The 13,369-nt window shown below is 34.9% G+C and overlaps 1 protein-coding gene and 1 long non-coding RNA gene across 2 annotated transcripts in view; both read left to right on the forward strand.

The window, feature by feature from the left end:
• LOC106099937 (putative inorganic phosphate cotransporter) overlaps positions 1–1,339 on the forward strand; it is a 4,088-nt gene extending 2,749 nt beyond the window's left edge. Inside the window, exons 5-9 of the mRNA XM_013278629.1 lie at positions 171–323; positions 432–568; positions 655–772; positions 849–968; positions 1,124–1,339. Coding sequence (XP_013134083.1) covers positions 171–323; positions 432–568; positions 655–772; positions 849–968; positions 1,124–1,339 — 744 coding nt within the window. The remainder of the gene's footprint in view (positions 1–170; positions 324–431; positions 569–654; positions 773–848; positions 969–1,123) is intronic.
• A 4,616-nt stretch (positions 1,340–5,955) lies between these two features.
• Positions 5,956–13,369, forward strand: LOC106099967. The gene is made up of 3 exons (XR_001225406.1): positions 5,956–6,275; positions 11,331–11,455; positions 13,340–13,369. It is a non-coding gene; the product is annotated as an uncharacterized LOC106099967 (long non-coding RNA).

A 13,369-nucleotide genomic window follows, 5' to 3' on the forward strand; every position in this document is an offset into this window, starting at 1 on the left:
CTGCCAAACATCCAAACATAACTTACAGCGAGAAGCAATATATTGAAAATGATATAGGTTCTACTGATGATTCAAAGGTATGTCTAATAAAACTCATATATGCAAGTATATGTTGCAATGTTCAAAGGAAATAGAAAGAAAAACTAATTTTTTCGCTTCTTTATTTGCAGAAACCGAAATCAGTTCCGTGGAAGAAAATACTGACCCACCGTGGCATGTATGCTATCATAGTGGCGCACATTGGGCAGGCGTGGGGACAACTCACCTTGTACGCGGAGGTGCCCGCCTTCATGGACAAAGTCATGGGGGTCAACATCAAAGCGGTAATTTATTTTTATTATATTTTAAACCAATGTCGCTATTTGTATCTCACCCTTTCTTTTCGTCTGTAAGAAATGGTTTACACATTTTATATCTTTGTATTTTCGCAGAACGGCTTGCTTTCTGCTCTTCCGTTCCTTGTCATGTGGTTTACCAACTTCTTCTTTAGCTGGGCCGCTGACAAACTGATCGCTAAGAAGATACTCAGCGTAACGCACACACGGAAACTTGCTAACTCTGTGGGCAAGTTAAAATTATAGTTTGATTTTAATTTATGACATTTTATTACAGTATAAATATTTTATATTACGTGTTTTAATATCTTCTAGGCAGTATTCCAGCGGCAGTAGGTCTAGTAGTGCTCGCATTTGTTCCCAAAGAATTGGTGATTGTTGAAAGTGTTTTGGTGATACTTTGCGGTTTCAAGGTCGCGACCCACGTAGGGGTTTACGTAAGTATTATATCTTATAGAAAACATATGAAAACAAATGACGTCATGCAATAAAGGGTGGCTTATCAATTTATAGGTGAACCACATCGACATATCTCCCAACTTCTCGGGAACCATGATGAGCATCAGCAACCTCATGTCCAACATGTGCGGCTCTCTGGCACCTATCGTGGCTGGCATGATCCTCACTGATGTTGTAAGTAGCCATACTTATACGTACCGACGTAATCTTAGTACTAGATACGTATGTAGATAGACGGACAAACAAAATGTCAAACTTGCGTTAAACAAGGTACCAACAAATTTTAGCACATCTGCTTCCTATTGAGCCCATGTCTTGTTACGTTACAGACCAGTGAATACCTCTGGAGACAAGTATTTTTCGTAGCCGCAGGAATATATTTTGTGACGAACATTGTTTACCTGGCACTGGGCACGTCGGAGCGCGCGGACTGGAACGACCCACCGCCGTCGCCAGAGGAAGAGCACACTGCAGACATGCTAGAAGCCAGACCTATGCTGGAGATCGTACAGAAGTCGAGTCAAAAAGATTTAACTAGCAATTAGTGATATTTAAATACAAATACTATATATTAGACTAATAAGTATTATACAGGAAATCAAAAAAATACTTGAACTCACAAAGATTTGTTTTCACGTATTTCGAAAAACAACTTGTAAAGAGGCTTTGCATGCAACATTTATTTGACAAGTCGATTAATGATTCATCGGCGCCCGTGGGGGATTACTTTCAACCCTTTGCATGAGAAATGTTGAGCGAACACATATAAACCTTGCAATAGAAGTGGAGCGCGGCGGCGGGCAGGCGGCGGACGCGGCCTCGGGCGGCACCAGAGAGATTAGTCGTGAATATCAATGAACGATAGAGCACCACACCGCTGGACAACTAACTGGATTTTATAACGAAACTGTACCGCTGGGAACTAAGTTAGAAACAATCGATTTCTGGACTAAGTTAAATTGCTTCTCAGGAACAAAATTTGCTTTGTCACTAGTGATTTTAAGAGTGATTACAATAGATACTTAATATTTATAAACCCAAATACGTTAATATTGTACCATATTTTTGCAGTATCCGTTGAGAATAATTCTATTCTCTTTAATGAATATTCATGTTTAACAATTTGCTAACTAGATATTCCAGGCGCATCGTTAGTTGTTACAGCAAAGTTTGTTTTTTTTTACTTAATAAATTCGAGTCCAAATTAAACATTTAAAGTTTCATTATCTAAAACGTCATCATCTTCTTCCCTTCCTTATTCAAAGCCCGTAGTGTCAGCGCACCGGGTTCTCGTCCACCAAATACTAGTTTACTAGCTAATTCGATACTAAATATGTTAGTTACAATGATCCTGTAAGCCTGATAATTCTAATATTGTTCCGATTGGTTTTATTTGTATTGAATTCGATTATACTGTAGATGTCATTTATTATTTAAAACATTATCAATATCTTGTATGTCTATCTAGTATGTCCGTTGTATGGTCCTCTTTATCCTCAGCTTCCTCTTACGCACATGTATTATCTTATCATTTTATATTGACGCACAAATGTGAAAAATGATACATTACCTTTCAGTCGTTGAACGCATTCACATTCACATAGAGTTTTTTTTTTAATTTAATACGTCAGTTGTTACTGCTGTGACCCATGTTTTGACGTTGACCTAAACATATAACTAGCTGTCATACCCTACATAGACAATAACATTTTTTTTCTTTTTTTCATACTAGCCCTTACCCCAGACTTTATCAGCGTGCAATTAGAAAAAGCTTAGGAAGTGGGCCAAGTGTTCTTTCAGTCTGTAGTCTTGGCTATTGTTTAATTTTAAAATAGGAACACGATTTTAACAAGCATAATCTTCACTTCGTACTAATCATATGATACATACTAATTTTGTAAATACAAGAGTTTGGATGGATTAATGTTTTTGCGTATCAATAAAAAAACTACGAATCTCGATGAAATTTGGCAAATGTTCTACATCAGTGCTAAGACCATCCATCTAAACAATTGCATTCGTAAAATTATTGTAGACTGTAGGATATGTTTAGTACGATATGTGAATTACAAAATTGTATAAAACCGTGTTCCTGATTTAAAATTAAACAAAAGACAATAATATATTCTAAAAGAAGATAGCAGCTAATATACATTCGATTAGAATCTAATCCTTGAAATGACGTGTTTTTGTGCGCTAGTTGCTCATGTGAAGAGAAGACATACTCATTCACAGTTATAATTTGCATATTAGCTAATGTTCTTTGTCATACATTGATACTAAACATTGGTCCACTTTACATACTTTCTTCGTGATAAGCTTGTCACTCAGGTGTCATTTGTTTTAATGTCGATAAGTGAGGAATCAGTCAGCTTCAAGTATCTTTGTGAATAGGTAAACTACTAAGACATTGTTGTTTATAAAAAATTACTGTTTTGTTACCTCACAGCCACAATTAGCAGTAAATCATTATCCCATCATAGCATAACTTTAAAATAAAAACAGTATTACCAACGCTTGAAAGAATCTTTTACGAAGCTTTAAAATGTAATTAAAAGTAAGAAAGCTTGTCAAGGGGAATGTTTTGCAGTTTCCGAAGGTATTTCTTAATTAAAAATATTTACTGCATTTAAAATGTTTGCCTTTCAGTTTTTAGTGTTGGCTAACTGATCTCGACAGGCGCTGCAATGCCAGGCATAATCATTCCAAAACTGTAAATTAATAATACAGTATTGACTTTAACAGATAAACTAAAACACTAATATTTAAATTTCTGAGGATCGTCATTAGCCCAGTGGTTAAGCACTTGTCTTGTAATCGGCACGTACTAGGTTCGATCATGGTGAAGGAAAAAATCTATTAGCGATATCCAAAGATATGCGGAAGGTCAGAATCAGAAAACAGTTAGGTGCTGGTCTATGGCCTAGTCACGCTCTAACTAAGGGTAAGCTCCGATTCCCTAGATGGGGACGTGGTGATGATTATTGTAGTGAGGATATCTACTCTGGCGTTAATATACTACAAGATAGACAACAAAATGTGCAGCCTTGAAACGTCGAGGAATGATAAATGAGTTATTACTCAAATCCATGGATCTCTCAAATTATGCAAGTCGCTGCTTGAAATCAGATAAAGTACTCGAGGAATATTTTTTATCACTACAGTTTTGTTTACGAGTCTCACGCGGCCGCGGCTACAACACAAGGAATTGTTATTATTCATTACAATCTTACTTATACGAGTATTATGAATGCGAAAATTTGCATGGATAAATGTTTGGTTACATGTAGAGGATAGTCTGGTAGAGCACCTACACGTTTTTGTTTTTTGTTTATTCCGTGCTGGCGGAGACACGGGCGTAATCTAGTAGCAGAATAATCATTATAAACCATCAGGCACAGAGCTAACCTTAAAAGCTGCTATAAATATGTGGCTTAATGTTTCCATTGTGATAGTAAATTGTGTCAACTATGAGCGTCGCCATCAAGGACAATAGATATGAAAACTTCAGTTAAGATCATATAAATGGTAACTCCTCCCCCACACCTAGAGCTAGCCTAGATTATCAGCTGGCGACGCCACTATCTATATTTTGCTTGTTGCATGACATCAAAATTCGACTAACGTAAATGTAAATGTTTAATAGGTATCAATATGGGTCGAGGGTACATTTGATATAATTTTACAATGACACACATGCATGCAGCTAGATGTATCAGAAGACTTTACCAAGGTTCATTTTTGCACAATTAAGGTCACATTGTCATACGAAAATGTATAAAACTTCACAAATTATAATTCTTTATCAGAAAGCAAATAATCGATGTGATATAAAAAGCTTCCGGAAGTCATTCAAAATTCTCCCACAATTTTATTTAAATAATACGTTTTTAGTTTTTTTTTTTTATTTTTGCTTGCTTTTGTACATTTTACTGTATTTTATGTTTATTCTTAAACTCTTAAAAGGATAAAATTTTTTAGTGTCGAAGTAAATTCATAAATTACTTCACAATAAATACAGGGAACTAGATGAGTACAAACAAGTCATTTAGTTATGCCGCTGGGATGAAAGATAGTGTTTATTTAAGAGCAAGCTTTGATGCTGGATTCTTTGAACAGCAAAGGGGAATTACATTGAAAAATAGTTTAAAGGGATTTTTTGCTTAGTAAGTTTTGTTGAGCTTCACTCTACTTTACTTTATGGCTCTTCTACTACACAATTCAATTTTATTTTCATTTAAATTATACCTTGATGACCATTTAATGTTAATTTAATGGGACAAATAATAAAAGTCTTCCTTTAAATTTCATAGAGGCGCTTGTTCATTACAATAATACGTACATGTTGTAGTAACTAGATTAAAACACGAGCGCTTGTTTTTTGTTTCCAAAACATGCCAAAAATGTAAAAGATAATTAAAAGCCATAGATATATCTGCCACCTGTTGCTACACAATGTGGTGAGTGCCACTTGTCTTGCATTAGCTTCGCATTTCATGATCGATTGTCTGACCACGCACCTAATGATATCATTAAGCAAATAATACAAGACAATAATGTCGAAGAGGATAATATTAACAATTTAAAATAAATAAATAACAAGTAAATGAATTATTACGTCACCAGCGTTGTTGTAGGCTTATTTAATTGTAACTCGCATGATTGGTTTGCTAACGAGTCAATTATCTTTTTAATTAACTCTATTATACATACATTATCAATCGATTAAGTACATAGCGTGCATTGCTCCCGTACCTCAGTCTTATTATGTCACATCCCTTGTCTGTATGAAATAATTTGACTAACAGAAACCAGACCATCAGGACCTAGTTAATTTTTATGTGCTAATCTCTACAACATTCTATTCAAAATCTATTCAATAATGTTCTCTTTAGATTTCGTTATCGAAATCAAGATGTAACCAAATTCAATCCAAATCAAGTAACCAGCTTGACTTCTTAGAATCCGTAGCAGTTCTGTAATCTAATTTTAATTCGAAATAAACATTACTTATGTTATTGTTATAATTAAAAAGGTGTCATACAGAATTGCAATAAGTCGATTGCAGGTTGACATTGATAAGAAGGCGAGGCCGAGGCCCGCCTTCGCCTTCGTCGTACAAATACAAAAGAAAAGAAAAAAAGCATCGCAGTCAATCGCAGTGCGCACGCAGAGGCCGTCGCGGCGAACGCGCGCGCAACCACACCTTACTTACCTACACTAAACCAAAACATTTACCAAAGAAACTAAACTTCACACAATTTGAACACACAATGACCATACAGTGACAACGAACACTATTTCGTACCGCATTTATTACAATATTAATTCGAATTAAAATGAATTCAAGGTTATAGTTTAAGATCTACATTAAATTATAATTGTTGTAAAAACATTTTCCTGTTGTCCGAGTGAATCATAAGAAGTATTAAAACACAGTGAAGATGTCCGAGGAAGGGACTCAAGATGTGAAGAAGCCCAGTGAGTAATATATTAAATTGATTATTTGTCTCATGACAAATGTCCAGCTGTCGCTCTATTTGACTAAGCCATACTTAACTCCGTAGATAGCTTTCTTAATAAATAGACATAACGAGGGAAAAGTTCCGCGTATTGTTAGACAGAGGTCATTAGAAGGAGGTAGTGATCAATATCAGCATCCGGAATTCCCTATAGAATCTATAATTATCGCCATTCGTAATAATATCGAGGACATCAAATGAGAATTTTTAAATAGTTTAATTAACACTTTATTTAAAACACAATTCAGCCTCTTGTGTATGTGAAAGCCTGATGGCATCATAGTACGTGACCTACGGTTCTATAGAAAACATTTTAACGATGTTTTGCTAAAGACCTGGTAAATTAACCATATATTATATCTTGAAAAATAAGTGGGCCTTATGATTACTTACAGTTTAAACTGCGAATGGTGTACATTTCATGGTAACAAATAAATTGTAATCATAATGTAGTTATATCATTTAATGAGCCTATCGGCTGATATGACGCAGTTTAATTAAAAACATGTAATAACTTAGCGTAATGCATCTGAGGTAATTACGTCTATGTGTTGATATAAAGGCGAAGGTAATTTCAGTCATCGCTGCGTTGTTAGTAAATTGACAAATGACCGACTGCCTGTTACCTTTCAACGTCAACGTTCAAATACCAGCTCAGGCAATGTTTGCGCAAACAACCGAAGGCAATTAAACTGCAACTCTTAACTTGCCTAGGAAATAACACAATAAAAAAATTACAACGCGTAAACCACTTGACAGAATGGTTACACAATGTATTTCTTTCATTAAAAATAAATTAAAATCATAATCAATCTTACATTCTTTCGTTCTAAAGGCTTGTAGCACACTGGCAAGAATATATAAGCGCACAATAAGAGGAATGGCAATTCTGTGAGTCCTCTCCAGAAAGCGACGCGTCTGATATTCATCATCGTTATCAGAGGCACTACAGCCGCGGGTGGGCCTGGACCTGGTCCAGTAAATTCCTCCATATCGGTCTATCTTGGGCTTCTTGTTTCCAGCCTTTAATGCCGACATTTTAAGGTCTCGTTCGACATCATCTTGTCATCTTAGTTTCGGCCTCCGGTGTGATCTACATCCCTCTGGTTGACTCTCTAATAGGCGCTAGGGCACTCTGTAACTCATCCTCGCTACATGTCCTGCCCAGCGTAGCTGACCAACTTTGATGGCCTCGACGACATTTGGCTCATTAAAGATTTGGTAAAGTTTTGGTAAAGTTCGTGATTATCGAGCGTCTGATATTGCGACAGTCTATAGAAAGAGGTCGCTTCGTTGTTTCGGCGAATTCCGACGGCTTCTTGCGTTTTTGCCACACACACAAAATGCGGTGCAGTTTAGTTTCGGATTCTTACAGGTACTCTAGCTGCAATACAACTTGTAGATTGTTGATATGAGGCTTGCATCGATTCCGATTAGATTTCGCGGCAGTGTGCTTCAGGCTTAAGATTTAATTATAAAAACTACGAGTAAGTAGTATTGAGCTATATCCTTTTCATTTAGATTGCTTTTGAATGGTTAAAAAAACCAAATGAAATCAATATTGTTAATCGATTATCGTTCAGATCAATTGCATAATTATGAGGGTTAGGTATGTATATCGGTCAGTTTTATTGAAGAATGACAGAATGCCTGGATCACATAATAAGTTTGTACGCAAAACTTGTTAGCAATCTAAATGCGAAAAGCGTTTTGAATTTTATTTCTAGGTTTTTTTAGGTCGTAAACCTCTAACAGCGCAAAATATTCCCAGTATTGTACAAGTATATAGCGGAAACTGTTTTCGGCAAAATAAACCATACGTACATTTTAGTGTTATGTATTTGCAATGCAAATTTTATTGTATTATATTAAATTTGCTCTTATCGAAATCGTATTGTAGGAGTTGAAATTTGCTTAACAACGAGTAATTTGAATAAATATCTATACCAAAGTTATATTAATGCTTAAGATACTTAGTTACATTTCATTTAAACTTAATTTAACTACTGCATTACCGCAAAAATAGAATTAGCATCTGTTTAGTCACCACGTGTTTTAACTCTGTCCTTTGCTGATTAACATCTACACGTGATTATAAGTTTCGCCGTAATTAATTGCTTTATTAAGTTTTTTCACGTATTAATTGAATAGCCATGATTTGTCGGATTAACGCATGTTTAAGAAAAAATGTATTTAAAACGTCATATGTTGTTCATGGTAAGGGACAAAAGTTTCGCTTTCTTCGCGTAAACAGTAAATTGCCACTTCCCGGTGTTTCTGAGTTAACGCGCGCATATAAAGTTACGGCGACTATTAACACTTCCTTTTGCATCGTAATGTGAACAAACAAACGTAACCGTGATCTTCCATTGTCTACACAAGTGTAGAAAAATATATTGTTATCTCTATTTTTGGAAAGGAAATGAAAGAAACGACATGTTCTCGTAACTCGTGGTATTCGACATAATGATAGTTTAATCTTAATATATGTGAAAATGATTTTGTTTAATCCATTTAAATTAATTTAAAAACGCTGTATCGCGGTTCTTGATTCTTACAATTTTGCTAACATTATGCAATTGCTAAAATGTATGGATGTTTCTTACTAGATATCTCCAGAACGGTGAAAGGGATATTTGTAGAACACAGTCTGGAAAAACACAAATGATGTCGGTTCCCGTGGGATACTTTTCAGTCTCAATTTACTCGAAAACTAACGGTTCAACATTTTTTATTGTAACTTGGCCCAGATTAAAACATAGTTCCGAATAACAAATGATATATACACCTTTATGTCAATTTAATAAATGACTGTTGATGAGGAACTTATTAAAATAGTACGGTCTAATGAAAAGATGCGAATTCTTTAAACTGTTGTGACGTCATCGAGTTGGCGAGTTTGTATGACTTTTCACACATACAGATTTGCAGAGCTCACAAAAAACGACAAACATTAACTTAGTAGTGGAATTTAAAACATTCAACATAAGTATTTGATTACGATATCACTGCATTAGATATTATAATGTTTATGTTACCGATGTCACCGGAATATTATGAATTTAGTTAGTTTACAATCGTGCCAGATTTAAGTTTTTTTCTAGTATTCATAATATAGTAGAAAATCACATAAACGAATTTTGCAATAGTTACATATTATGTAACGTAAGTTGGCTCTCGGAAAAATTCATTTATAAGCGCATTTCAATATTCTGTATAACTGGATAATTACCATACATTTAACCTAAATGTTAAGATCGGCAAACTATCTCAACATTACATTTGGTAAATGTTCGAGCAACTCAAACTGCTAGTGTTTACCTTGAGAACTCCTTAGTGGTGAATAAGCACTGGTCTGTACCTGCATTTATACACCGATATTTGTATAAACACGTAATACTTGAATCTGCAGAGTTTTCGTTAAATAAACTGCAATGGACTGACATTGACCTAGAAAGGTCGATAGAGGTGACAGATTTTTGGTTTGTTATGGTGAAGCAAATAAATTGGTCTTTTTAGTACTTTTTAATTTTGTCGTGTTATAAAGGCGATCATTCTGTGAATGTCCCAGTCCTAGATACATTTTAAAGGCTTTTGAAATATTTTCCTCATCGCGTTAAGATGGCAAAAAGCACGTACAATATACATATTTCAATGAAACATACCTAAATGTATTATATGCAACTATATTACTTAACTTTTGAAAACCCAAACATAGTAATTGATTTTAAAAAATTAGGCAAATCAATGTTGAAAACGCCTACGTGGGGAATATTGCACAATACACCAAAATAAAATATGAAAGTAATAAAAGATATCAATTTAGTTTAAATTATTTATTGGCTAAAATTATTGGTTTAGCAATAACTGATAATAGATGACGCTAACAACAATTGTAAATATATTTTCATTAATTAAAAAGTAAAAGCATATTTATATTAAGTAAGTTAGTTTATGTTGTAAAAATACTGTAGATGAATATTTATTATCGTACTGGCCACCAAAACAACAATAAACATGTCAAAATTTCAACATATTAAATGACACTTTATCGAGAGAGGCGCTCAGCGAGTCGATATATTAGATGCAACATTTATGGAATGTAGATTGTTCAACCTCGTATACATTACGCTCCTTACGGAAATCCATTGAAACACTAACATAAGCTGCGGCGGAGTGCTGTACGTAAACAATACGACCATTTGTTACACGTTTCATATATCTTAGACAAAACTAACTACAACTGCACAGTGTTATGTAAACTTTAGCATTCATAAAACAAAAACAAACGACATATGTCACAGTAAGAGTGTGGGAAAACTAGAAAAATATTTAAACGTAGAATACAGCAGTGATCTTAGATCGCCTTTGGATTCAATAAACAGTTAAAAACCGTCTCAAAAACTGTAAGTTAACTTGCGAACGCTACAAACAACTTTCATATTAGACCTTGGAAATTGGCTAACCTGAAAAGTTAATAGCGGAAATAATATTAAATACACGATCAACGATAACTGCGATTCCGTTTATTAGCGCATAATGACATATTTTTATTAAACTAAAGTAGACACGAGTAAAATAAGTTTACCGCTAAAGTCTTATTGTGTTGTACGTAAAGTAATGACCTCAAACAATCGTTACTTTAAACGCATAATAAACTAAAATATGTTGAAGTAAAAACTTGAAGGAAAAATAAATTAAAATAACATTAGTCATTTGTAGAGCCAACGCACATTTTAAGTGTTTGTGTGTGTGTGTGTGTGTGTTGGGTGACTGACTGATATAATAAGGAATTAAAATTGTTTTTATTTTTATGCATGAAAAATATAAACCAAAAGCAATAAAGAAACGAAACCCAAGGAAGTGACACACTCGATAATTCAATCATGGGTATCGTAAAAGTTTAAATGGGAAAGAATGTGATTCACCCTGTCCCTGTCTAGTTGCGTTGTCTTATGCCTAAATGTTTCGATGTATCTTAACAGTACATAGTAACAATAGTATTATGCTGCAGGCTCAGCGCTGGGCGTCCGGCACGCGCAGTGCGTGATGCTGTTCCTCGCGCTGGTGCTGGCGTTTGCGATGCGCGTCAACATGAGCATGGCTATCGTCGCCATGACAGACAAGAGCAAGGAGGACGTGAGTACTTATTACATTTATTAAGATAAATTGCACAGAAGTTGTTAACAGCACTCCACAGATTTTTTAGGTTTTAAAAATTGGCTACGTTGTCGTTGAATCATTTATATTAAAGTTGTTTTCATCGTGATGCCGCGAAAATCCTATTTATGCTAAAGCTAATATTAATCTCTCTACCGATTTGACCTTAAAAGTCTATATCAATATTTGTGGTCAGCGAATGTTGGTTCATATAATGATATCCTGTAACATATTTGCAGTTCTCGAAAATTGTCTGTTTGTTACATGACATAATGAGGTTTGTGTGCTAATACATGAGATAAAATTGAGTCGATTTGTGTTATATTACGATGAGAAAATCGTATCAGTTGTTTTGTTTCGTATGTGATCACTGTTATTGCCACTCGAAGCTGGTATCTGAACCGCTCGCGTTGTTGCCGCGTGTTAAGCCACTCGACGTCGCGATGTCGCCTCTCACGTGCCACTGGACTTAGATAACTCGAAGACTATCTTACATAATGTCACTTATCTTGAAGGACGGTCAAATCTGATCACAACCGATCAGAAAAATTGAAAACTAAAATCTGATAACATGTAATAATTTTCTGACTAAAATCTCAAATGTGATAGATAGTTCCTGACAGCTTTATCAATAATAGAGAATACTAATGTAATCTGGTCACGTACAGAGCGTGATTGTTTTTCATACTATATTTATGAAGGTGAAGAAAACATAAAATCAATGAATTGCTTACAAACATTTTAACTTAAGACCAGATAGTATTATGATCTTGGCCGCTAAGTTGCGGCTCCGTGGGGATGCCCCTAACGATACTATCTATCTATCAATCCTCAGACTCAAGAGGTAAATAATATTTACCTCATTGCTCTTTGAAAAGTTTCGCACTCGATACAACGTTTGAAAACTTACTTAAATCTCTTATATGACTGGTATGTTATTTGGGTAAACAATGTGTTTCTTTATCTGGATATAAATAAGTGCGTAGTTAGTATCCATTAGTAAAAAAGACTCGCTGTGCAGTGTATGCAGCGGGCTGTAGGCAATGCCCGTGCGCGTTATCGTGCGATCTAACGATGGCCGATAGTGCACCAATCATCTCAAGCTCATTACAAGGATTAGATTTGTTAATTGTTTTTATAAAATTATTATTACAAAGTAAGGAATATGATTTTGATAGTTATATGTAAGTATGTAGGGTGCAATGTTATCACTGATATTGCACCTTTCTTCCAAATCTCTTATTGCCTGAAAACAGAATCTTTGTGAATACTAGAAGTTACGAAATGTTTTCAAAAATAAAATGTTTTTGTAAACGTTTACACGTGATTTTCGATTAATTTCAGTGAAGGTTGCATACATAAAAAAATGTATATATGCTTTGTATGAAAATTATTATTTTATTTTCACGTATTTCGATTATTGGATTGCGAAGTATAGAATCCAATTATGAAGTTTGGGAAGTGGAGTGACTCGATACTAAATTGTACTTCCGGCCTCTGGCAAGGACGTTAGTTTCATTATCAGATAAATGTTCCCTGTGCCAGCCCTTGGAGATTTATTAGGGTTGCCGCTGAGAGGTATTTAGACTTCACTTGAGGGAGTATTGCTCGTAATATTACACAGTTATCTTAATGCACAAGCGGAAAACGTTATTCTCTAGGTTATTCACTTGTTATAATTCGGCCTTCGTTTTTCATTAAAAGACGTTTACATTAACGTAAAATTATATTACTTATTAATAACGTGTTTTCTACAATAGTTTTATGGTAATCGGAGTGTGAAAAACTAAACCACCGCACTGTGGGTCCTGAGAAGCCTTGTGTATGCTTACATACCTACACAATGTGAGTGATGTTCTGCAGTCGTTCGAGTGGAGCATGCAGACGCAGTCA

The sequence above is a fragment of the Papilio polytes genome, unplaced genomic scaffold (genome assembly GCF_000836215.1).
Source record: "Papilio polytes unplaced genomic scaffold, Ppol_1.0 DF824091.1, whole genome shotgun sequence".
Taxonomy (NCBI): Eukaryota; Metazoa; Arthropoda; class Insecta; order Lepidoptera; family Papilionidae; genus Papilio; species Papilio polytes.